We start from the raw sequence: 23,954 nt of genomic DNA, 5'->3' as shown, positions 1-23,954 counted from the left end.
GTCAGCGTTGGTTCAGGAAACAGTGAACAATTAAGAACAATTCAACCTTTCTACTGGTTTAAGAACCAAACGAATCCATAATCAGATGTGCAAGTTTCCTAATACACAGGGATTAAAGTATTTTTATAACTTGTACGTCTTGGTTTAACAACATATTTTACCATCTAAAGTCAAACATATCGTCACTGACGAAGAATACGCAACATGACAAATACATTTTTTTTGTGGCTTTTAACTGTTGATGTTGAGTACAGAGATTCTTAAAGAAAATATAGAATCAGCTCTAGCATTATCATTATACTGAACAATTTTTCAACAAATACTCAAACCCCCTGCACTGTTCTTGTCTTATTTTAATGGTGGTTATCAGGTTGTTGGTAAAGATATGGCACCACCCCAAGTCTGTGACATGACTAGTTCCTGCTTCCAGACCAGCAGCACTTTAGTGAGAAGTCATAGACAGAGCAAAGGAAAGAATGTTTAGGAGCAGACTGCATGGTTAATGGAAAATTATCAAGAGTATGAAGATGAAGAATGCCTCACCCTTCAGTTGGTAATGGTTAATGGAGGGACAGGGTGAAGAGGAGAACATGGCAGAAGTGATGGAAGAGACGGAAGGAGAGAGATACCAGAGCCTGCTGGAAAAGAAATGCTTGGGCAGACCCAGGCACAGAGGCACAGATGAGAGAACAAGAGAGGAGCGAAATCCCAGCAAACCTGAATCCTGGGCTCGACTGGCTGAATGCAGACAAACTGTGCCACCCTGGTTCTGGTTTGATTGCTTGGTCTGCGTCTCCTCCAGCTCTGTATCTTTTCCCCATATCTTCACTGGTTCTTCAGACTGATCAGTATTGAGCTCCTGTTGCTCTGGTGGCCTGGTCTCAGTAGGAACTGAGCATGTAATTGGCTGCATGTTGCTGGAATCAGACTGCTCTGGTCCTGGCAGAGGGGGTACACTTACTGGAGTCTTGTTACCTACATCTTTGTGGCCAAGCTTGGTAATCTTACTGTTAGGAGAGAAGGAGGCCATGGAGGGCTTATCAGGGAGAGGTTTCGTGATGTCCAGGTGTAGCTGTGGACGGCCACTGCTGGGTAATTTGGCCTGGATGCCTTTAGAAGAAGAGTTCGGAGTGGAGGCACCGCTTATGGTGGGTATAACCGCACCACGAGGGGGAGAGCCAATAAATGAAGAGGGCAGTGGGACTACTGGAGATGAGGCTTTGCTGCGAGAAGAACTGCGAAGGCTGGAAGTGTCTGATACTGAGCCTCGGTGGGTGTCTGAGCCTACAGGTACTTCATTGAGCTCACTCACGTTCAGGCTGTCCCCCATGGACACGGAGCGTGACATCTTGGCTATGGAACTGGTGGTGGGGCTCATGTACGAGCGTGGCTTGGACTTGGTGGGTGTAGGGCAGTCCCTGGGCTGGGTAGATGTTGGGCTGGAGAGAGGCACACCGGGAAGCGTGTGGCACAGTGTGGATGGTGGCGCACGCTCGTAATGCTGGGGCTGAGGGGGAACCTCCTTAGAAGGATGTGTAGATGTCTGGCTCATATCAGCTGAACAAGACAGTGAGGAAGGTTGAACAACAAACACAGAAAATAGACATGGGAAGAAAAAAAGAAAAAAAGTCCGTCATTCATAGCAAGTGCAGAAACTTCTAAATTATTCACTCTAGTGAAATAGCATAGAAATGTATTAATTTCATCGGTCAGCCATTTTCATCAATTGAATCTCCATTTGAACTGATACAGTACGACTCATAAGACCATACTTGTGTTTTATGTAACGGCTCTGTTGATCTCACCCTCTGAAGAGATGTTTTGAATGGACTGAGCTTTCCTCATGCCAGTTGAGGCAGCCAGAGAATCCGCAGAAATTTCTACAGGGATGCGTTTCTTCTCAGGGGTTAAATGCAGAACTGAAGGCCTCTCTGGGCTCTGGAGTTCTCGCAGGATGCTCTTTTTTTTGTCCTCCATAAGAGGGCGCACCTCAGAAACCAGGGGCTGCACCAATTCACTGGAAACCTTACTCTCGGTAGTTTTGCTTGAAGGGGAAACAAATGCCTGCCTGCTGAGAAATGAGAAAATATATTTTTTGATAAATGTATCTAAAAAATGAATATTTTACTTGGTTTAACCCATTACGTAGTGTGCTGCCGAGTAAAGTTTGCTCTTGCATGAATGTCTTACCAGCCACTGGTACCAGTAAGGAACTTCGATGAGATGCTGACACTGTCAGTGATTATTGGCTGAAGAGAATTTGGACTTCCTGTTTTACCACAAAAGAAGAGAGAGCACGATAATCAATTGTAAGCTCATTACTGTATAAATGGGGGAAAAAACCCCTCTTCTACCACATATTTTCACACACACAAAGACCTGAGGTGCTGAAGTCTGACAAGTTTGCAAAGTTTTTTTTGAGGAAGGCTTCTTGGTCTGGAATCTTAGGCACAGAGCTACAGATCTCAGTCTTCCTCAGGCTCTCCTCCTCTTCCTCTTCTAAGTCTTCCATGTCCAGCTCAGATGAGTTTCCATCCATGCTCAGTGGCTCAGTGGGTTCCGAGTCTAACACACCAAAATCAAAGTAAAATGTTAGCATCTACGTGGTTTTATAGGTGTTACTGTTGTGTGTGTGTGTGTTTAGGTTTGAGTGTGTTTCACCTTCTCCAGGCTGATCCGAGCTGGAGAGACGGCTGTTGGAATAATCCATTGAACATGCGCTGTCAGGGCTCTGTTTCTCAGGACAGGAGTTTCCTTTAGCCAACCTCACTTCATGAGCTAACTCCTTGACCTGGTACTCACTAAAGAGCAGAGAAGACAGAGTTTTTAGGCTGATGGTATCTTAGTCCATGACCAAGTGTACCAGTATGTATTTATTGATAAACAAGTGCTTTAAAGTCTCTAAGTTGCTCTGGATAAGGGCATCTGCCAAATTCCATAAATGTAAATATAAACCAGAAAGACTGCTAAAACAATCATTATATAAAAATATACCTTATATATCTTATATATACATTATATAAAATTATATAAAAATATACCCCTTTCATATCTAGTGTCTGGTGTTCCCTTTGTTATTGAGGTGTGTGGTGTCATCATGCCAAGATCTAAAGAGTTCTGTACAGCCTTCAGAAAAATGGCTGAGGATGCCTATGATTCTGGCAAGGGATTTAAAAAGATCTCCAAATTATATGAAATCACAACATCATTCCACTGTAAAGGAAATCATCTACAAATGGCACAGATTTCAAACGACTGCCAATCTGTCCAGGACTGGTCGTCCCAGCAAATTTAGCCCAAGAGCTGATTGTCTGATTCAAACACAAGTTTCCAAGAACCCCAAAATTTAATTACAGGATCTGCTAGTAGCTCTTGCAACTGTTGGTGTAAAAGTGCATGCTTCTACAATCAGAAAGTGTTTGCTGTTACTGTGGCCAAACAACTCTATCTTTGATTCGTCTGTCCAGAGCACATTATTCTAGAAGGTCTGGTCTTTGCCTATATGCTCACTAGCAAACTGTAGTCTTGCAAAAGCTTTTTCCTTGCACGCCTCCCATGCAGGTCAAATTTGTGCAGACATCAAGTTTGGCGGAGACCAAAGAAAGCTTTTCAGGAGAAGCACCTCATACCAATTGTGAAGCACGATGGTGGAAATGGTTTGGGATTGCTTCACTGCCTCAGGGACTGGATAGATTGCATTCATTGATTCAACTATGAATTCTGCATCATATCAAAGAGTGCCTTAAGATAAATGTGAGGCCATCTGTCCGACTGTTGAAGCTGAATTGAAAGTGGACCTTTCAACAGGATAATAATCCTAAGCACACTAGCAAATGCACCAAGGAATGGCTCAAAAAGAAGAAATGGAATGGCCTAGTCAAAGCCCCTATTTGAATCCCATTGAAATATTGTGAGTAGATGTGAAATGGGCAGTACATGCAAGGAAAACCTTCAAACATCTTGTAACTGAAAGAATATTGCATGGAAGAGTGGTTTAAAATTAAATCAAGCCTGGTGGACAATTATGCAAAACGCCTACAAGACGTTATTTCTGCTAAAGGGGGCAATACTAGCTTCTGAGGCCAAAGGTGTACTTACTTTTTCCACAGAGAAATCTCACATCTACTGATATTTCTGTTGAATAAATGATTGAAAAAAGCTAATTCTCCTTGTGGTTTTCTTCAAGTGTATCAACTTCATTAATAGGTACGGTTTCAAAGATGATCAAATGTTTACTTGTCCATATGTCAAAAAAGCCAATTTCCATGGGGTATACTTATTTTTTCACATCTATATTTATGTTAGCAACTGAGGTAAACTTTCAATAAAACAAATGGTTTAAATCATAAAAGAAAAGAAACCAATTCTCAAGCTTTCCATTTTACCGGTCGTGTAAACAGTAAGAAATTTCAAGTAGTTAATGAAGCAAGTATTAGCATAGAGAAAATACCAGAACATTATTAAGTGTAATACCAGAAGGCATCACTATTCTTTCACCTCAATGGCCAAAAATACTTAATGGTCAACTCTGCCTCTACATGTAAGTGCTGTGTGTGATTGAGGAGGACATGTGGACTTACCTGCCTGCCAGGCTCACTCTGTCCTGACAGCACTGAGGGTAAAGCACCACAGCCTCTATGTCTGGCGTTTGAGGCAACAGTGAGATGTACTGAGGACGTGCGTGTCCTCTTGGGACAGGCGAAACCTGCACTTCTGGCTCCTCCACCTGCATCAGAAACCGGTGAGAATGTTTTCCTAGTGTGAAGCACTGCATCTTTAAACTTTATAATCCTGGTATAGCAAACGTCTTTCACCATCGCACCTATGAGTACTTCGAAGTAAGTGAAGTGGTTTCATACAAAACTGGAATCAACCTGACACAGTGTTGTGTACATGTCTAATTACCCATCCAGCTATGGTCTGTAAGCTGATGGTACTGCCAAGATCCAGATCTGGATGCAGCGCAGGCTCTCGGTTCACAACAGGGGACTTAGCAAAGGACTCCAGCTGCCTCAGGTCCAGCATGGACTTCACCGTCAAATCTGTGCTGCCTATTCGCCTGCACCAGCGTCGCCTTTGCCTTGGGCCCGAGTTCTCGCATGCTGGACTGCTGTCAGACATCTGAGAGGGGAAAATAAGAATATTGGGAATATTGAGAGCCAAATATAATGTATACATACACATACATGTAGTATATGGTATAAGGAAGCAAATACAGGATTATATAATTATTATACAATGTAATAATTATTCTTACATTTCTCATCTCTCGGACTGAGTCATGCTTCTCCTCTGACGATCCTTATAAACATGAAAGGCAAGATGTTCTGTACAGTTCTGCAAGAATTATAGGTAAAGACAAAGAATTCCACAAACTACTAACAAGGGCAAATAAGTTACCAGCCTCATCTCCTGTGCTGCTACCAGAAGATAGGTGACGAAAATTGTATTCATCCTCCTCTTCTATACCCTCCTCTTCCTCAGGCTCTTTATCACTGTCTGAGGACATGGTGCCTATAGCTGAAGCACTGTGCACCTCTCTCCTAGTGCTGAGCAAAAACAGCACAAACAGGGATGTAGTTTAGAGGATACACCACAACATGCAAATTTAACAGGTAGTATCAGGAACAGAAAGATCAAGTGATTTTGTCAATATGTTCATGCCCCCCCCCCCCAGAATTCAAAAGAATTCTGTGACTAAATCTTAAATGTAAATGAGACCAACACTAAAGTTTTTTCTTTTTTTGGAGTTAGTTTGGAGTTTTAAGTTGCCTGTTCAGACCTCAGACCTGAAAGCTTTATTACCTTCAGTCCCCTGACATGTGTGATTCATTATAATTCACCCAATACAGACACAAACGCCCTTCAAAAACCTGTATAAAGGTATGTTTGTGTGTGGTACCTGACAGGATGATGTTTGGTAGGGGGGCTTTTCTGTACAGGTTTGCTCTTCTGTTTAATATCAGAAAGTCTTTGTTTCATACTGATGGTCAGCTCTGGATTCAGTCTCCACACAAAGATGCAGCTGAACACAAATACATATAAATGTAAAACAATAATCTAATCATATATTATCAGAATTATATCATGAAAAGCATATTATTATTATTATTATTATTATTATTATTATTATATTGAACTAGACAGTGGAATTCCGAGATCCTACCTGTCCCCTGACACGGATATCAGATGCTTGCAATCATTGGTAAACTTCATCCCTGTGACGATCTCTGTAAATAAGATAAAATAGTCAGTGATCCTTCAAAGACATAAACCACCACTGGGTAATGATTTGAAATACAGTAATATGGAGAACATGTGAGAACACACATGACTGCAGTTGAAACATACGTAAGTTCATACCGGAGTGCCCAAACATGGTGGCTACACACTCCCCAGTGTAGAAGTCAAAAATGTTTATGTTTTTGTCTGAGCAGCTGGTAGCCACGTACATCCCAGACGGATCCATCTGGACCTGAGACACGTTCACAAAGAACGGGCGAAATGAATTTTCATATCAAACGTCGACATATGGCTTGATTTAGTGGCAATGCTTTTGTAGTAAATAATACATGTATACATGTAATAAAAACATGAACATGAACACTTTCCTACTCTATCAACTATTTTCTCTCAGGAGGTGCTTACCTTAATGAGTGTGCCATCCTCCCCCTGAGAGCCCTTGTATATTTTCTTCTGTTTGCCATTGCTGATGTTAAAGATCCTGTATTAGACAGAGGATTGAATGAGAGAGGGAGGGAGGGAAGAAGGAGGAGAGTGTGGATAGACTATAACTACGGTTCAAAGTTAAAAAAACACTACAAGCTTCTAGGAACAGACATGTTTAATGACCAGACAAGTTCATTGTGTCTCTTTAAACACTGACCACTAGAGGGCGAATTACAAACGCACGCACACGAAGTCGAAGTTCCATTTAAACCAATCCTGTATACAGATTTTTGCACTTTGCAGTCTATTAATTTTCTGAGCCTGTGTCTTATCTCAATCACAATTACTTCTGTACTAAAGGAGACATTGCTTATAAAGACAGTTTAGAACATCCACACATTTTTTTTTTAGCAGTATCCCTTGCAGGCTTGGTTAAGAGGATGAACAGAATGACAGTTCATAGTCACGGGCTTCCCCGGTTTCCTCCTAGCACACTTTGCTTCCCAAAATAACTTCCAGCCAGAACTAGGAACTGATTTCAATGGACTTTAGAGAAGCAGCGTGTTCTTGTAAATTTGACTTGATTACATTTATATGAAGATTACATTTGTTTCCATTCTAAATTCGGAGGTACAGAGAAAAGATGAATGCAGTGTCCTACCAAAGAAATGCACTAGAGTAGCAAGCATCAGCCTCATGTTTGTTACCACTTGGATTGCACCCAAGTTCTAACCCCACCTTCCATTTACACAATTGTTAATGCAGCTAATTAACGCTATGCTACACCTAAATCTAAAAATAAATTAATCAAATCACACCACGGTACACAAGCACTTGTGGGCAAAGAAACGAACAAGTCTCATAAATTGCATTTCCTCATAGATGTTAGTCAGACTAGTATTACAGGTCTGCTATTAAACATGACTGTTGCTCAGATGTTATTGCAGAAGGCAGACTTTTAACCCCATCTTGTTACAAAACACACACACACACACACACACACACACACACACACAGGCAAGGACCTATCTGATAAAGTGCATTCCCTCCATGTCCCTCCACAGGTGTGTGTATGGTCAAGTGACTCATGAAACATACCCGTCACTCGTGTTAACTTATCCCAGACACTCTGAATCCCATTTTGCTACAATAAAACTTAAATACAATTTGATTATTGTTCAAGGGTACAATGATGCACACATTCCTTGCTTACCTGATGCTGCGGTCCTGGCAGCCAATAGCAGCATACTTGCACAGGGGGTCAATATCCATATCATACAGAGTAGTCTTCCTCACAATATGGTGGGTGCGTGTAAACGTGATTCCTTCATCTGTCTGTAAGATTGTATACAATGTTGTGATGTAAATCAATGACAAGGCCAACCTGACTGAGTGCTACGAATATAAGAAACAATATGAGATCTGAATAAAAAATAAGTTGGTGTATTATAATAGGGCAAATCTACTGCTTGGTGAGAATGTGGATTTAAATTATGTTTTTAATTAGACTCCAACACAGATTCTCAACATTATTATTAACTGCCTAGATCTGAAAAATTATCAGACAATTTAAGATGCCCTAATAGGAGACCCCTAGAGGTGGTTCTTCTCAATCAGCTCATTCCAACAGAAAACACATTTAGTTCACAGATTTCCTCTAGCTCAATCAAACAGCAGAGTCTCCATTACAGCTTATAAAATGCTTATAAGAAAAGATTTTACTGGGAATGAGAGTCATAGGGAAATCTCATTAACTGGTACACAGGGATATTTAGTGAGTTCAGCATTTAAATGGTAGAATGACAGCAAATGAAAAACCAAGAACTTCCCTGAAGATATAAATATTTAAGTAGTTTTTGCAATTTACCCGAGAGACAGAACAAGCAATCATTCATGTCATCTCTGTTGACACTGACAAGAATGCAGAGGTGATGTGGGACTGTGAGCTTGAATTAAAATCAGCAATGTGTCTCTTAGGTTAGAAAACGTTCTTTGTTTAATTATCTGTTGACCAGTTTTGATTTTTAGATCATCTCCTACAAACTCCGTGAAGCATTTTAGAAGCTTGATGCCTGTGGAGCATATTAGTTCTCTCTGTATTTCTTTATCCTATGAAAAACTGAAAATCTGGAGCAAACATTAAAAAGAGAATATCATCTAGACAACATTATACCATGTTCACTGGCACCTGATATTGCATACAGTCTCACAAGATCAGGGATTTTTTTGGAAGGCTGACTCAAGAAGTAAATATTTTGTTTTAAATTATATAAATAGATCTCTCCATCAGAATCTGTTGGGGTGTATGATTAGTACAAGATCTGGGTTGGAGAATCATTAAAAATCTAGCTAAGACTTCATACAAAATATCGGTAATATGAAACTACTGAATCAAACTAACAAATGCTGAAACAAATTACATCCATTTCCTTTTCATTCAAAACAATACTACATTAAAAAAACACATCCCCTCTGGCCACCCATCTTACCTTGTGCGCTGTGCGGAAGTAAACACTTTTGTCAGCACCACAACTGATCATTCTGATTTTGCCATCATTTTCTAAGGGCAGAGGATTTACATAGATAGAGTTACAGTCAAACAACACACGTCCAATTGTTCTTTATTAAATAATAAGAGAACCAGTGAGTCCCTATATGGAAAAAAGTAGCCGTGTGTCGGTTCTCACCAGCAAACCGCACAGCAGTGATGGAAGATGAATGTTCATCAAGTGTCTGCACCAGGCCATACTCATACTCAGCATCAAGAACATGGATCAGCCTGTCTCTGCTTGCTGTGGCCAAGAGCCTCAAGCCTGCAGTAAACACACACACACACACACACACACACACACACACACACACACACACACACACACACACGAATGTTGAAACTGATCAGCTTTATATCCGGGACACCATGTTGTGTGGAATGCTCATAAACACAAGTGCCACCCACATTTTTTGCAACTGAGTCCACATGCTGATTCAACAACACATAAAAGTGTGAATCAGCACTTAACAAGCTTCAGGGTAAAAATGCAGTGTGAGCAAGCTCAAAAATGAATAATGAGCTGGGCACCAGGTTATGCTCCTTTTCACAAAACATACTAGTTTGGGAGCTAGATATCATAAATTACAATGCAAGAGGAAAGAATAAACAAGCAAAAACACCATTATTAAGCTGCCCTTCAAACTTACAATACCAATTTGAATTCAGCCCTTGAGCATTCATCTCAATTAAGCACATTTGAAATTGAAATTCCCATAATATCCTACCAACAGTATTGCAATCATACAAATGGCAACATAATATTTTTCAAGGTACTCACTGAAATCCAATTTCAAGCACTGCCCACTGGAACTCCAGATCAAAAAGGCCATTTGGACAAAGAGTAATGCTCTAATAGCCTCTCTGTGAGAGGTGATATGATTATGTTATCACCACCACAGGCAATAACATCACAATAGGGCTTCCATTTATTTTACATTTATATATCCATTTATTTCTGATAAATTATTTAATTTGGACCAGTAGTAGCTAATTTTTAAAAAATGGATAATGGATATGAATGAAAAATACAAAAATAATGATAATGAATTTGAAATGCAAAGTAGGCTTTGGTGTTTTTCAGTGTACTGAAATAGTAACTAGTTCAATTTATACAATGGATATTTATATAATTAGCTTAAGAGGGACTGTGTTCTCATAACAAGGCTTTTCTGCTGTAGTGGCTAGTTTCAATGAGACAAGAGCTTTAGCAACAGAAAACATCATAATAACCTTAAATCCTGTTACAAGCATGTGTGCTCGAGATGAATGGCGAGCAAAGGGAGTGAAGGAGGGTGGGAAGGAGATGATGTGTGTGCATAAGCACAGATGTGCTGACTCTTATGCCCTGTTCAAGTGGACAGAACTAAATAAAGGTATAAAAGAGGTCTTGTAACCCCATCACTCAGGCTACTTGAGGAGGTGGTGTGGGTTACTTTTGGCCACATTACATTTGTAGTATGAAATCACAATGTGTCCTGATGTGTCCATAACATCATCAAAGACTGCCTACTCACCAGTGCTGGCAGGGTCACAATTTTCTCACAAAACTTTTGAACTGTCTAGCTATGCTATTAATGCACATAAGTTCTTTTTATCTGAGGCATGGGTGTTTTACATGCGTTATACTAATCCAACTCTCTATATTAAAACATGTATACTGGCCATGTGAAGTCTCCTCTCGTATATACACTTCTCATCATTCTCAGTATGTGTGCTGCCGGTTTCTATAGAAAGGTGAGTTATTTGTGTTGGTAAATTGGTCTAATCATTCCCACATATACAATTTATTAATAACCAATATACATATACTGTATATAATCAATTTTAAAGCCTTGCTAAAATAACTATCTAAAGAAGTAGCATTTTTATTAGGCGACTGCTTCATCAAAATTCACTGCTTCATTAAAACACTTCATTAAAATACTGCATGGTGTTACTTCTTAATATCAATCTGAAACTTATTTTACAACGATTAAATGGTGTATACAGATTGGAAGGGGAATATTTAGTTTGGCAGCATATATTTCTGTGTCAGATGGAATTGTTAAAGCAAAAAGTTATTATAATGTTATATTATAGTGTATACTGAAAAAGCTACACAAAATGCCCATTACCACAGATGATAGTGTTTTTTTTTTATTTATTTTTTTAGTTTTTCCGATGAATCACAGTGCCCAATATTATATTTATCAAATTTGAAGGCTAAATATAAACACTTTTTTAAAGTTTTTATTCGATACTTGATAGGATTTTGGGTCTGGTTTGTGAAATTGGGCTGCTTTTGGCAGATCTGTCTCAGCTGTCCACCTGTAATCAGATCACCCGAGATAAATGTTAATACCAAGGCTGAATATGATCTCAGTAGGGCTAGATAAAGAAACTCTCTAGCCCTTGTAAGACATATACCTCTATGCAAGGCAACACACGTGTCAGCCTTCTTCACAAATGATAACATAGTGATTATATTTGGAAAATGCTAATTATGCAAGTGTTAATGTATATAAATTACAAACATTTGAATAAAAACTTGTATGCACACACACCAAGATATTCCAACGAAGTCATGTAGTAACATAGTATTTACAATAAATAATGTTGGTATACAAGTATTGTAATACAACTATTATTCCCTAGAGTCTTTATGCTGATCTGAATGACGACCCTAACGGTTATACAGGGTTCAATTTACCTGTGGGGTGGTGTTTAACACTGTGATAACATTTTTTCAGCAACATTATAAAGAAGAGTGTCCAGCCCATCTATGGGCTAAGGGAATGATGTCCAGCACTGAGTGGGCTAAAGTGTGAACTTGTTCTGAATAGTCTGCCCCTGGTGAGATTTCACAGGAGCCAGTCATCCCATTACAGCGTTACCCTAATGCCAGTACCTCATTGTTGATTTTAAATAAGCCACGTCTGCAGCAAAGTTTTCTGTTCGTCAATAGAGCAACTCAGATTGCTTTCTGAAGTACGTATCAGTTGTCAAAACAACAGGCTGTTTAGACTGAGGAGTTTGGACAGATTAGCTATAAACCAGGATTCAAATCTGCCAACCAAGGGCATGTCGGTACCGGCATTACCACTAGGTCAAATGAGGGGCCTACTGTCAGAAAGTAAGTCCTTCAGATGGTTAATGTCAAGGTAGTGCAGATAACTGATGTCCATAATCATTTTCTATGAGATTCACATTGTCTGCATGAGCACAAGCCTCATACAATGATTAGCAGGGCTGTCTACTGTACTCAGTAAAATGTGGATTATAGGGATAATCCTGCCCAAGGTGCGAGGTCACTAGCAGTGAACATCTTTCAACTCTCCAGAGCCAGTTGAGTTGATTGGTGGAAATTTCAACAACAGTGAGTGTTAGGTGCATGGCAGCAGGGCATCCAAGAGATAAAAACAACAACTACTCAAGGCTTCAGATAGCTCAATATCATGTTCATGTAGTCCCACATGGTACAGGCAACAACGACTGTACATATACTACCAGTCCTTCAAGTTAAATAACTATTTATCAAAGTCCAAATATTAAGGCAGCATCAGCATGGGATAGATTCCTATCTACTACCATAAGACATGCACTATAGTCAGCAGCTTCAATCAAGCATCTTCTGGTCATCTGAGTAGGATCAGCTACTTTTTTTAGTGTTTAACATGGTGCACTGTGCTGCAGTTTGCAGTGCATGAGCTGAGCTGTTGGTCCACTTATGGTAGTCCTTTCTCACCTGTCTCAGGCTTTGAATACTCCAGACACAGGATCTCGGAGTCGTGGGCCTGCACGTTTAGGATCTCCTCCATACTCTGTAGCTCATGGATCCTGGTATGTAAACAATTAAATACAGTTACAGACTGGGTTACTTACACTGCATTTGATAACATGAGTTATCATACACTTCGAGTTTGTATACACATTCCACAAATTTGCCAAAGCTTATTAAAAGTACTTCTAGATCCTTTCATAAAACACATCCAAATAATTTAGCTAAAAGGGCAACCATCAACAGTGCCACATTATAGAAGCCAACACACCCAGGAAAGCATGTATGCTCGCGTGATCAGTGCCCAATGAGCACCCAATGAATCATAAACACACTTTGCTTTTTCCATTAAAGCCACAGTAGACCAATTATCTTAAATCTATTAGGACAAAGGTGCTAAGTGGTGAAGTAGAAAATAAAATTCCCTCAGGGCCAAACCTTAGTATTCCATTGCGGTCCCCTGATGCCAGGTGCTGACCATCTGGGCTGACACACAAGGTCCTAATGCCAGTCCTGTTTTCAGAGGTCTGTGGATCGGCTTTCTCTGAATTGCTGGAGATGGTGCAGTCTGGGTCCAACAAAGCTGCAACATTATTGTCTATATAAATAATTTTTTGAAGATCCTACAGTGGGAACAACAAAGAAATAGAGGGAAATTTTATATCTCATGCCATGGCTGCAGGATGATCTCATGAAAATCTTTTGAAGTCTGTTGAATGGTTTTGATAATGTAAGTTACTGTGAGTAGTTGTGGGACTGACATTGCTTATGACGTTGCGCTTGACTGTGGCACTGTATCCATCTGTGTTCCAAAGGCGGATGGTGTTGTCAGAAGAGCAGCTAAGGAAGGATCCTGTTGTGAGACAAGACTGCTCTCTCTCACTGTTCTGTGGGTACATCTGTCACACAAAAACAGAAGTTATCCCAATCCGACACATACACCCTATTCAAGCAACATTAAAAATAAATATAAACAAGAAAAAAATAAGTAAAAATAAATTTGTATGCCTTAATAGAACATCATTAACTTGTAAATGATACAAGGTAGGTAGCCAAGGTAGTAACAAACACCACATACTCTGCTAGTGCAAGTAGAGGTTACTTAAAGTGCCCCATTATGCTATTATTAAAAGTGCCTAATTGTGTTTTAGAGGTCTCATACAATAGGTTTACATGCAGCAAAGGTCAAAAAAACACTTTAATTTTCTCATAATTTACATTGCAGTATCACCTCCTGTCAGAGAACCTACTTTGCTCTGATTGGTCAGATGTCACAGTCTGTTGTGATCATCTACCGCTTACAGCGTGTGTCGGAAAAGAATTTCAGCTCAGTAATAATGTCGTCAGTTTTACGTTATCAATTTAAGCTTGAGTACAATAGTAATACATCAGAAGATTGACCCAATCAATCATTGCAAACACGACGAGAACAGGACATTTCTCAGTGGTAAGTTTGTATGTAGTTCGACAATAACATGAGTTAGTCGGTTGGCAGAGGCCTACAGCTGTGCACTGGAAAATCTCGTGTTGACTTCTGCTAGATTTGAGAAGCAGTCGTCAGTGAAATGGCGAGAACACAAACGAAGGTCGGAGTTGAACTGCTATGGTATTGTTTTAAAATGAATTCTAACCACTGACGCTTTACATCCTCATCCTTTGGGAGTCCATGCAAAATGGTTTTGCTTTTGCAGTGCAGAAAACAACGTCTCTTTCAGGACGTAACCCAAACTGTAGTGTTTGAGGGCGAGTCAAAGTACACCGTGTTCACGAGCAGCCAATGAAGACCAGAGGTGGGTTTTTTGTTACAAACCTACGTAGGTTTGTGCAGGAAGTAAGTCTGGAATTACTGACGACTCGTTTCAGGCTGTTCAGAATCGGTTCCTTTTTTTGGGAGACAATAGCTCCATTTGTCGTGCAATTTGATTTTTGAAACTTTGCAGACTGTTTTCATTCACAAACAGCTCTATAACACACTACATGAACGGTAATATCTGAAAAAACATAATAGGGGCACTTTAAGGCATGCAATAAGATTTGCCATGGGAACACAGCTTCCAAATATTGGATATTGTATAAGATACAAATATTTAAAATAAACTACAGTGAAGACCTACGGACAAGAATATTAACAACTGTTTCTTGTACCAAGAATAGGATGGAAACCTGTTTATTCAAAACTCAATTATTATAGAAGTCTAGTGCAGATGTTTGTGAAGTTAATAACAATTTGTTTGAAAGTATATTGGAATAATTTCATGAATTCTTTAGTCTAAATTTAGATTTAAGTCTGTATAATTCATCCATTCAAATAAGGCACTATTTTCTCAGTGGGAAGAATTTGTAGTTGTGTTAGGTATGTGGCTTACCTCCACACTCCACACACACGAAGAGTGATACAGGGCAGAGTAAACTTTTCCCACTTTGTGGAGGTCGCGAACATCCCAGACGTACAGGCTATGATCATTGTAAACACAGGACACCCAGTGGTTGGTAGGGTCATATGACACAGCCACTGTGTCAGGGTACCGAGCATCCAATTTGTATGCAAAGAGATGGCTGATGGGAAGAAATGACAGATTTGTCATGAGACGAACCAAGGAGGAGGCTGCACAAGTTGAGTGTCCTAATAAACTGTCAATCAGTACGTTTACATGGACAAGAATAATCCAATATTAACCCGATTAAGACAATACTCTGATTAAGAAACTACCATGTAAACAGCAATTTTTTATTACCTTAATCCGACTAAAGTCATACTCGAAGTAAACACAAATCGAATTAAGAAGTGTGGAGTACTCCTGTTTTAGTCACATTACAGACATGTACACACCTTAATCACACTATTAACGTCGTGTATGAGTTTTCACTGCATTTTGTGACAGGACAGGTACACACACGGCAGTGATCAACCATTTGATGGCAAACAAGAGAGTACGGTTGCGTCCGAAGCCGCTTACTTACCTACCTATGTATTTGACCTACATAGAAGGTCAAATACATGTATCTTAGCTACTATAGTAAGTAAATACACGGTTTGGGACGCAGCCCATGGCTTCAAGCAGTCGTCTATTTGCATGTACAGCATGACAAATAATTAACTGCACTTGAAGCTTTCGTAAAATTAAGAATAAAAACACCCAAAAATGTATATGGTACCATAACGAAGACTAACTGTGTGTTGATAATTTAATAAAAATTATTATATTTGATAAAAAAGTTGAAATTCTGGAGGGAACGTCGGACGGCGTGGCGTGGGGACGTAATGACGTGTGCTGTTAATCAAACTATGTTCTATAACGTGTAAAACCGGAACATGAAAAGGAATATTCTAAAAGCGACTCATGTAAACACCTTAATCACAATATTGTCTTATTCAGAACAAGGTCAATAATTAGATTACTGCTGTCCATGTAAACGTAGTGAAAGAAACTGTTCTTTCTTATGCTTTTGGAATGAAGGCAGAAATAATGAAAAAGTTGTGGAAATTTTTCTACCACAATCAGAATATGACAAATCCAATCTTTTGCTAATTGTATACAAAATTTTTCTTTTAAATACACAAAAAAGAAGATGCTAGATTCATTGATAGAATGTTCTTTTGTATGCATTGAATGCACATACGGTTCAAGTCTTAGCAATCCCACATACAATTTCTGAGGAGCATGGAGATAACCCATGAAGGAAGAAAGAGAAGAAATGGGGGGGGGGGGGGGGGGGGGGGTAGACGACAAGGACTTCTGAACACACGGTGACACAGCAGTCTGTTCGAGTAACCCACACACAAACTGGATGAATTTTAGTAGGGGAGGAAATGCTTCCTACATAGTTTGGAAAAATTTGCATAAGTATGACCGTGGATAAGCATCAAATACCAGAAAACCCACACTGACCCAATTTATGATTCACAATGTAAGCATGAACCTTGTTCAACAGAATTGAACTGAAATGACCTTTTGAAAACAAGAGTCAACAGTGACAAAGCTCTGATAATGGCATGCTGTCTGCCTGCTAAGCAAAAAAAAAAACAAAAAAAACTTTGATACACTATTTCCACATGAATATGCTAAAATTCTGATATGACATAACTTTATGGAATATTCCATATCCCCAGGGTTCTAAAGGATTAAAGCTGAGGTGGTTCTTAATGTTGAGAGCTCACCTTGCGTCAGTGACCGTGGCAATGTCCGTGCCCAGGCTGTGTGGACGAGGCAGAGTGCAGATGAAGTGCAGGTTGACCGGGTTGAAAGCTCGCACAGTTCCATCAGCACAGCCACAGAATATCAGATCTTCAGTGACAAACAATGCAGTGGCTAAGCCAGTCTGGAAGAGTCACAGAAAAAAAAAATAAAGCCCAAGGTTTCTTAACTGGACAAAGAAATACAACAGGCTGTAGGCAAAAATGTGAACACACACCATTATACACTTTTGAGCTTTTAACCTGTGTATGTTCAGTTAAACAAGTGCATTTGTGGATAACAGAACTGGGTTTCAATGTGAAAGAAATAAATGGTAGATGGCATGAAATATTTGGAGGGCAGATGATCTGTAATGATACTGATGAAATGAAGGCCTGTGTGTACTCAGCAGACATTCTTAGACTTGCACCGAATTCTCTAAAAAAAAAAGTACAACTTTAACTATGTAAGCAGGCCACTACCTACAGCCTTTCTGAAGCAACCACAAAGTTCCTTATGATCCCATAATCGGAGTCAGATGTTTGTGTTTAGCTATTCTAACCAAGTCTAATTTAGCCAAGAAAAACTCTGTTTGTGAATTGAGGGGATGGGTATACATGGTACTTACTGATTTACTCAGATACTGATGTAATTTGGATACTCAAATCACAGCATGGAATGTAATGTTGCACCACCACAGCTGATGAGCTTTCAGAAGGGCTTTTGACCCCCTTGTTCTCTCACACACATGTGCTTTTGTCTGTACAATTAACAGGAGATGCCACAGAAATATACTCTGTGTTTGAATGCAAACAGAGCTGGTTTGACTATTGCGAGAAGCTCAAAATGTCAGTGTATGTACAAGAAGCCTGTGTATCAGAATAAGGGCCAGATCCTCATGGGGTAAGTAAGATCTGGACACCAAATGAGCAGTAGACACAGCGCCAGTGATACAGTGCATTGTGAATGCAACACAGTAATGAATCTGTGAGTTGTTATAATGGGAAAATGGAAACCATTATGAATGAGTGGCCATAAATAACAGCAAATGTTGAGTAAAAGTGGCTGATGTGGCCCAGATAAGCAACTTACTGAAATATTGTCGTTTTTCTGCACAGTATAAGGGGAGAAGAAGCAGAACCCTAAGCATAGTTAATGCAAGCTAGAAACAGTTTGGTTAGACAGAAGCCGCACAAAACACTATAGATTTTTAAAATGTATATATATTTTATTAACCTAAATGTCATGATCAAACTTTTCTTTATATACTGCAAGCAGTACAACCTTGAGCCAGTTAGACCCACTCACCCTAAGCTCTACCCATTTATCCAGCAGTCTCTTGTCATTGAATTCACACAGCAGGCCTGAGGAGGTGATGCAGAAAGTGCTGCTGGCCTTCCGGCCCTTGCCACAAGCCACATCACTGAAGAAGTTGTTCCTAAGCTCACCCAGCAACCCAGAACGACCCAGTAAGGGCACTGTGGCATTGACCTGAAAGTATAACAAGTCTGGTATTATGCTTATTTTAAAATTATTTTAACTCTGTTCTGTGTTTTAACATACACACAAACTGTATTGCTGTAGTTTACAAGACATCTGTGAGTATGCATAACTGCATAGTGTTAACACAAAGAAATATGAATAAATATAATAATAGTACAAAGACCTGGATGATGGATCCTATTTACCAAACAAATAAAATGTGGAGCAATGGACACTTATCTCTATTATATAATATTATAACATAATGCATAAGAATGCATTCACTTCAATAAAAGGTTATTGTAAGATGTAGTTAGTACATCAGTGCTACATCAGATAGCACTGAACACAATCCAGCACTCTCGTGCAACAACAGCATTTGTACTTGTGACAAATGAGAAATGGCCAGTTAAAGATTTGCCATAAATGGTAAATGGTCTGCACTTATATAGCGCTTTTTTAACCTTAGCGGTTCTAAAAAGCGCTTTACACTGGTTTTCATTCACCTATTCACACACACACCAATGGTAAATGCTTGCTCCATGGTAAATACAATTTCATACTTTAAAGTCGCTCTGCAAACTGTGTTAGTCGAAGCAAAAGAAGCCTGCATACCTTGGAGGCCTTAGTGTGGTCCAGGTACCAAAACTTGACATGTCTGTTCCCTGCTGTGACAAAGTAGGAACTGTCATCTGAAAATGACACAGCCGTCACTTTACTGGAGACTTTGTTGGCAGCCACCAGTATATTTTTCTGGAAGGAGAAAAAAAAATAAACATGGTGTCATTCCAGGGATCATGTTAAATGATAGGTCTCATTTGGATAAAACTAGTGATCTGTGGTGCTTAAACTTGTATGAGAGCTGACGATGCTGTGCATACCTTCCAGGCCCAGACGTTGACGATCATGTCATGCTGGTAGCCCACGCTGATGATGTACTTGCTGTTGGGAGAGAAAGCTACGCAGGCCACGCCGTACTTATGCTCGTGTAGCTCTGCTACCTGAGTTCTCGCCACCACATCCCACACACGCACTGCTGGCATATGACCACTCTATATGAGAGCAAGAGAGAGAGAGAGAGAGAGAGAGAGAGAGAGAGTGAGAGTGAGTGAGAGAGTGTGAGTGAGAGAGAGAGAGAGTGAGAGAAAGCGTGAGAGAGAGTGAGTGCATAATAACCAGTGATTTAATCAAGGTCTGCATATCGATATCCTGTCCCACAATTAACAGTAATGGGATAGCTTTGTAAGTGTTCTATTCATGCTAGGAGACAAGATTAACAGCTCAGCTAAAAAAAAAAAAAAAAAAAAAAAAAAACTTAAATATGAACTCCATTCTTATGAACATCATATAAAACACACAGATAAAAAGCAAAAAAACAAACAAACAAAAAAAAAAAATTACAGACAGGAAAATAAATTGAGTTGGCAATTTCAATGAAGGCCTTATTTTTGCCAAAACAAATATACGGTTAATTTGTACCTTATTTTACTAATTGAACTGATGGGTAAAGAGTCAGATGAACTGGGATTATCCAAGTTATGCAACCCAATTAGAAATAGATCATGAAAAAAATAAACACCAGAGGTCAAAAACTAATGATTTACTGCATGAGTTTGCTGATCTAGAAAATTCTACTTTAATACAGTCAGAGCAGCCCAGATGCATTTACTAGTTAACATTAGCAGAACCACACACAGAGGCTGCACTTGGAGGGAGAAAATTGTTTATGTAAGGGCCAACCACAGCAGCCAAACACACGCAGAGACTCTACTGCAGCTTTTGCACTTCTCTCACCCCTAGCCAAGCCTTTCACACCTCCTACCCTCTGCTTCTCCGAGACTCAATTTCGTTCTCGCTGCCTTGCTCCCTTTTTCTCTTGTCTTGCTCCCTATTTCACCATCTTTATCTTTCCTTTCTCTCTCTCTATCTTCTGCTTTCACCTCCTTCTGACAGCAAACACAGTCTATGCGTAGGCTGGCACTGTGCCACCTGTTACCACAGTAACCAGTAAGCACACACACTCATCATTTTCACACACGCGCTCGAGGCAGAGGCTTCTACTGAACGGAAAGGATTAGCCTTGCACACCAGTAGTCTCATGCTGAGTGTGTAAGGATTTGTGGATTAGGGCAACACACAACTTGTGTTCAGTCATGCCAGGCAACGTCACAAAACCTGAAGTGCTCCGTACATGTGCCAGACTTGCACTGAAGCCTCTGTATTGGAATTGTTACAACTACGTCAGGTCTACCAGTTAACTACGACAAAGAATTAACCTCAACTCAATGATATCTGTATATATTTGAAATATTATCTTCCTTTGCTTGAACATGCACTTGGTTTTTGAGAAAATAATATTCCTGGGTGTGTTCTGTTTGTCTGAGGTGGGGACAGCACAAATATTTGGAGGTGGTGCAAACATTGTGTACCAGTTCCAAATAATTACTTCCAAGGTAAATGTTATAAAAACGTTGAAGCAGGGTTGAGAATAATGTCCTGATACCTAATCTAAACATTTAAAAGAATGCCTCTACATTCAGCAAATGCCTTTTATCTCATATTATAAACTGAACAGCATCAAATACTAAAGAAGCTGATGGGTGAAAAGAGACCTCTGCATTGATTTGTATGAAGGACCAATTCATTTATAATTTCTTTACCACAGGAAGCCTTATCAAACAGTTCAAGCATGAATGGCTGCTTTATAGTGGCTTATTTTCTATGGACTTTGATGTGGCAAAGAACTTTAAAAACAAAACAAACCTTACCTCTCCTGTGACCACATATTTGCCATCTGGTGAGAAAGCTAGAGTGGTGATTGTTTTCCTGAGGTGAAAGAAAGGAAAGAGAAGTATTTCAGTTATCATACTGAAGTGAATGCTTCCTGTCTACTTAAAAGGCTTCCTGTCTGGTTAGTTAGTGCTCAATCTAACAATGGACATGACTCATATCACGATCAATCTCATGGATATAGTATCAGGCAAAAGCACTGATTCAAACAGATATAGCCACTACATTATTATTACTCAAATAAAGCAGAAATGAGCTTGCATTGATGAATATACAATTCAGTATGTTTTTTTTTTTAGTTTGAATATTAAGTTTTACATAGCTTTAAAAGAATGCCCTTGGAGAACTCCTAAGTGTCTAAAGCATGTGATAATGATGCAGATGGAGAGGTCACATTCCTGAGGCGTTGTCCATTACTAAACCACAGTCTGAATCACTAAGACTCAACTGAATCATCATTTTTGATTATGTTAAGTGACTTCCTATATCAAAGAGTCGGGAAAAATAACAAAAAACAGAAATATGCATACTTGTGAATATGTTGTAATTTATTATTTAGCCAACAAGTAAATACATATTAATGTGCCATCTGTATGGTTTCAATTCTAAATAGATACAGATAAGTTATACCATGTCTTTGGACTCTAGCCTAGGGCATCTGTAATATGAAGCCCATTTGCACTGTAATAATCAGAGAGTATGAATGGTCATGTACTCCTACAACTGATGTAAAACATCTCTATAACCACAGGACCACTAGTCACTCTTTCCTTCTGTTCTGTTTAAATATCAAATTTAATCTGCATTGCACTCTCTATGACATAGTTACAAAGTAGGCTATACAGTGTATTCGCTACGAATTGAGCAGGACGTGCGTGCTGAAGCTGTGATATGCAGCTGTGACTGGGAACCCTACCTGGAGTTGTTGAGAATATGATACTGTTTATTCTTCTTGGGGTTCAGGAGAACCACCACACACCTAAAGCAGATAGACAAGAAAAGAAACACTCATTATTACAAGTCTGTTAGTACCATGCACATCGTAAATTAGAACAATATAAGTTAACTGGTACTTTTAGTACAGTCTGTATTGTGTGGTGTTTTTCTTTTGTGCAGCTGCTTCCTTTTTTCATTTCTTTAATCTTGCAAAAAGAAAAAAGTGAAAGCCCTTTCAAAGGGCTGTAAATAAACACTGGCTATTATTCCTTTACATGCCAGTGTGGGTGAAAAGTTCTGTCAAACTGTTGGTAACAAAAAAGCAGAAATATAACAGTATGGAAAAGCCAATTACATCAATTACAACTGCAAAGACATCCCTCTGACAGAATAAAGGCGAAGAGCCGAGTTGGAGAAATATAACCCAAGCTGTTGGGTTATATTTATATACTGGGTTATACTCTACACCATTCTCTAACCAGAAACACGGCCCAATAGTGATTAAACCAGGAAGAATCAGGAGTGAGAGGTGGTGTGTGCGCTCAGCTTTGAAAGCGGATTAGGTGGGCCACATGTTTCTCTCTCCTGTTTAGTTATGCTCACCAGCCTCACCCTGTATTATGTGGAACACTCTTGTTTTGTTTTTTTTAAAAGGGAAAAACCTTTGCATGTAGGAATATCAGTCCTTCAAGGTTTGCTGTTGACCAAAATACTACTACTGAGAACCAATCATACTTTGTAAAATTAGTCATAAGCCATGTCCACTCACACACAGTGCGTTTACATGGACAACAATAATCCACTATTAACCCGAATAATTAACTGCACTTAAAGCGTTCGTAAAAAAAATTAATGAAAACACCCAAAACTGTATACGGTACCATAATGAAGACGAACTGTAGGTTGATATGTGAAATTCTGGAGGGAACTTTCGATGGCGCATTGACGTAGTGATGTGTGCCATTAATCTAATCATGTTCTATAACATGTAAAACGGGTACATGAAAGGAGTATTCTAAAAGCGACTCATGTAAACACCTTAATCACATTATTAGCTGCGTTTACATGGACAACAATAATCCATTCTTAATCCGATTAAGATCATACTCTAATTAAGAAACTACCATGTAAACAGCAATTTTTACTTACCTTAATCTAATTAAGGTCATAATCGAAGTAAGCAATAATCTAATTAAGACAGGTGGAGTACTCCTGTTTTAGTCGCATTATGAACGTGTATTAATGACATGTAAACACCTTAATCACATTATGAACGTCGTGTGGGAGTTTTCACCGCATTTTGCGACAGGACACGATCACACACACAAGTTTTACGTTTTACGGCGAACAAGAGAGTTCGGCTGTGTCCCAAATCACATACTTTCCTACTATAGGCCTGTAGTTGGGGAAAAATACATGTATCTCGGCTACTATATAGACAGTAACTACGCGATTTGGGACCAACCCACCGCTTCAAGCAGTTGTCTATTAGCACGTATAGCATGACAAATAATTAACTGCACTTAAAGCGTTCGTAAAAAAAAAAAAATTAAAAAAAAAAATTTAAAAAAAAAAAAAAAAAAAAAAAAAAAAA

The 23,954-nt window shown here is 39.2% G+C and overlaps 1 protein-coding gene across 5 annotated transcripts in view; it reads right to left on the bottom strand.

Annotated features, from left to right (window-relative positions):
• Positions 1 to 23,954, bottom strand: part of mapkbp1 (mitogen-activated protein kinase binding protein 1) — a 42,278-nt gene that overhangs the window by 2,309 nt on the left and 16,015 nt on the right. For 3 of the 5 annotated variants that reach the window (XM_053682565.1, XM_053682566.1, XM_053682569.1), the window contains 26 exons: positions 22,341 to 22,403; positions 21,403 to 21,460; positions 19,516 to 19,686; positions 19,250 to 19,387; positions 18,461 to 18,643; positions 17,137 to 17,297; positions 15,344 to 15,533; positions 13,739 to 13,876; positions 13,416 to 13,600; positions 12,945 to 13,036; positions 9,357 to 9,482; positions 9,159 to 9,229; positions 7,883 to 8,004; positions 6,649 to 6,724; positions 6,352 to 6,475; positions 6,167 to 6,230; positions 5,903 to 6,025; positions 5,401 to 5,549; positions 5,258 to 5,301; positions 4,906 to 5,121; positions 4,581 to 4,726; positions 2,662 to 2,801; positions 2,380 to 2,565; positions 2,191 to 2,269; positions 1,806 to 2,071; positions 718 to 1,557 (listed from right to left, as the gene is read on the bottom strand). In XM_053682565.1, the coding sequence (XP_053538540.1) occupies positions 718 to 1,557; positions 1,806 to 2,071; positions 2,191 to 2,269; positions 2,380 to 2,565; positions 2,662 to 2,801; positions 4,581 to 4,726; positions 4,906 to 5,121; positions 5,258 to 5,301; positions 5,401 to 5,549; positions 5,903 to 6,025; positions 6,167 to 6,230; positions 6,352 to 6,475; positions 6,649 to 6,724; positions 7,883 to 8,004; positions 9,159 to 9,229; positions 9,357 to 9,482; positions 12,945 to 13,036; positions 13,416 to 13,600; positions 13,739 to 13,876; positions 15,344 to 15,533; positions 17,137 to 17,297; positions 18,461 to 18,643; positions 19,250 to 19,387; positions 19,516 to 19,686; positions 21,403 to 21,460; positions 22,341 to 22,403 (4,151 nt within the window). The remainder of the gene's footprint in view (positions 1 to 717; positions 1,558 to 1,805; positions 2,072 to 2,190; positions 2,270 to 2,379; positions 2,566 to 2,661; positions 2,802 to 4,580; positions 4,727 to 4,905; positions 5,122 to 5,257; positions 5,302 to 5,400; positions 5,550 to 5,902; positions 6,026 to 6,166; positions 6,231 to 6,351; positions 6,476 to 6,648; positions 6,725 to 7,882; positions 8,005 to 9,158; positions 9,230 to 9,356; positions 9,483 to 12,944; positions 13,037 to 13,415; positions 13,601 to 13,738; positions 13,877 to 15,343; positions 15,534 to 17,136; positions 17,298 to 18,460; positions 18,644 to 19,249; positions 19,388 to 19,515; positions 19,687 to 21,402; positions 21,461 to 22,340; positions 22,404 to 23,954) is intronic. The other 2 variants (XM_053682567.1, XM_053682568.1) reach the window with 2 other exon arrangements.

Source organism: Ictalurus punctatus, chromosome 9 (assembly GCF_001660625.3).
Source record: "Ictalurus punctatus breed USDA103 chromosome 9, Coco_2.0, whole genome shotgun sequence".
Taxonomy (NCBI): Eukaryota; Metazoa; Chordata; class Actinopteri; order Siluriformes; family Ictaluridae; genus Ictalurus; species Ictalurus punctatus.
The sequence above is the reverse complement of the archived record's forward strand: the minus strand, read 5'-3'. Positions and strand labels throughout refer to the sequence as shown.